The 2,106-nt window shown below is 37.0% G+C and overlaps 1 protein-coding gene across 1 annotated transcript; it reads left to right on the top strand.

Moving 5' to 3' along the window:
- The first annotated feature begins 561 nt into the window (after positions 1-561).
- On the top strand, positions 562-1,820 carry LOC127841126 (uncharacterized). Its single transcript, XM_052369691.1, has one exon. The coding sequence runs from the start codon at positions 694-696 to the stop codon at positions 1,675-1,677; it is 984 nt and encodes a 327-aa protein (XP_052225651.1). The 5' UTR covers positions 562-693; the 3' UTR covers positions 1,678-1,820.
- Positions 1,821-2,106: the final 286 nt, after the last annotated feature.

Below are 2,106 nucleotides of genomic sequence, written 5' to 3'. Positions count from 1 at the left end.
ATTCAAATTTAAAATAACAAGACGGAACATTTCAGCATAACCATTATTTTTAATGGCGGTCCCAAATGTCGCAAACCCGGTCTGCTTTGACTTACAAATTACTTATATTATTCACCATGTATCCAAATAAGATATAATAATTGTGATTGTATATCTTGGAGAAATAAACTACTATTGGCTTTTGTAAAAGGTCACCTTATTAAGCCGGTTTTTAATTCTTGTTGCAGTTTCACTTTTATATTAAAACTTAACGAAAAGAGCGCTAGATAAATAGGCATTACTTTTGTGGAACAATAAATAAAATAATTCTTAAAAATAGGTTTCGTTAAGATTTTCTTTACTTTTTCATGCATGTGCAGATATAAAGTTACGCAATTTACAATTTTAATTTTGTGACAAAATCGCTGAATAGAAAATAATGTGGGTTATTGTATTAAACAATAAAACCCAGTTTATTTTAGCAGAAATGTGGACCCTTCAAGGGAGAGTATCTTGGGCATACTATATGTTGATGAACTAGAGTTCTCTTTCCTGATTAAAAATAGTTAATGCCCATTCTATAAATAGTTCTGAGATCACTTCCTTCCTGGCATTGGATTCCAAGGCTTCAACCTACAGAAAAAACTGAAATTTTTTAAAAATCTACATTCATCTGCAGAGATATAATTAGTTATATTACAAAAACATCTCAAAATGTCTGGAAGAGGAAAACCTGCTGGAAGAAAAAGAAAAGCTCAGACAAACCTGACAGAAAATGAGGAAAAAAGGCAAAGAGATGAAGTTCCATCTGACCATGATGTGCCAGAATTTATCCAACTGCTGGCTTCTGACAAATCAGAAAATACCAACAAAAGAGGTAAATGTGTTGACTTCCAAACATTGATAGATGAATCAAATATTTTCCCAAACAGTTCTTCAACTCAGGTCTATGAATTAAATAGGCCTGAAATGATAAGGTGTGGCGGGGATTCCTTGGGTATTCATGTCCCTGAACAAATACAAATAAAAATCAAGCAAAATGAATACATTAACATTGCTGTTCTTCTCAAAGGAGCTGTAGAACTTAATAACCAGTTCACAAATGCAGTTTTGAGTGTTGATGAAAGTGGAACAATTGTTTCTGCTCCAAGGGCCAATAGCGAAAAAATACCATCCATCGAAAAATGGACAGATGCTTTTTTGATTTATTCCAGCATCTATCTCCAGGCCCATCCTGATCACACTCAGCATATGCTTAATTATATGTTTACAATAAGGGAGGCCGCTGCCAAATTTGGGGGCACGGGGTGGCGCACATATGACGAGCAGTTCCGTCTGCGTCAGTCCAAGTACTTCTCTCCATGGTCAAAAATTAATGCTGACCTTTGGCTCAGATGTTTTTCAGGCAATATTGGTGCCCAAGCAAATCGGCCATTTTCCATTCAACCAAATCTATCACCTCCATGCATTGACTTTAACAAAGGCTTCTGTCAATGGAACAACTGCAGGTTCCGACACGTCTGTGCAGTATGTCAAAGCCCAAAGCATGGCTCTTGGTCTTGTTATATGAAGGAACCACATTTGCATCCACAGCAAACTCAACCCCACAAACCCAATAATTCCTTTCGGGGATCTTACAGGGGAGCATTCAGGTTTCAAAGGGGCCAAGGTCAGCGGTTCAGAGCTCCAAAGCAATAATTTCATGCAATTAGCACCCTCACCAATAAACGTTGATATTTTACAGGCTGAATCTTATGATTACGATACTACAGAATCTCAATTTTTAGTAAATGGTTTTAGAAAAGGGTTCTCATTAAAGTATGAAGGCCCTCGCATAGCAACTAGTGCCAAAAATCTTAAATCTGCATTAAAACTTCCGGATATTGTCTTGGAAAAGATTAATAAAGAGGTGGAACTGTGTCGCGTAGCAGGTCCATTTGAAAGCAGACCTTTACCAAATCTTCGAATATCACCAATTGGTTTGGTCCCTAAAAAAACAGGGCAACAAGAGTTTAGACTGATCCATCACCTTTCCTATCCAGCGGGCCGGTCATTAAATGATTATATCGACCCAGCTAAGTGTACTGTACAATATACTAGTTTCGATACTGCAGTACACATGATTCA

This window comes from Dreissena polymorpha, chromosome 8 (genome assembly GCF_020536995.1).
Source record: "Dreissena polymorpha isolate Duluth1 chromosome 8, UMN_Dpol_1.0, whole genome shotgun sequence".
Taxonomy (NCBI): domain Eukaryota; kingdom Metazoa; phylum Mollusca; class Bivalvia; order Myida; family Dreissenidae; genus Dreissena; species Dreissena polymorpha.
Note: the sequence above shows the minus strand (reverse complement) of the source record. Positions and strands in the feature narration are given on the sequence as shown.

Excerpts from the sequence above, each read along its gene's own strand:
- LOC127841126 (XM_052369691.1), top strand. The coding sequence starts at position 694 with ATGTCTGGAAGAGGAAAACCTGCTGGAAGAAAAAGAAAAGCTCAGACA.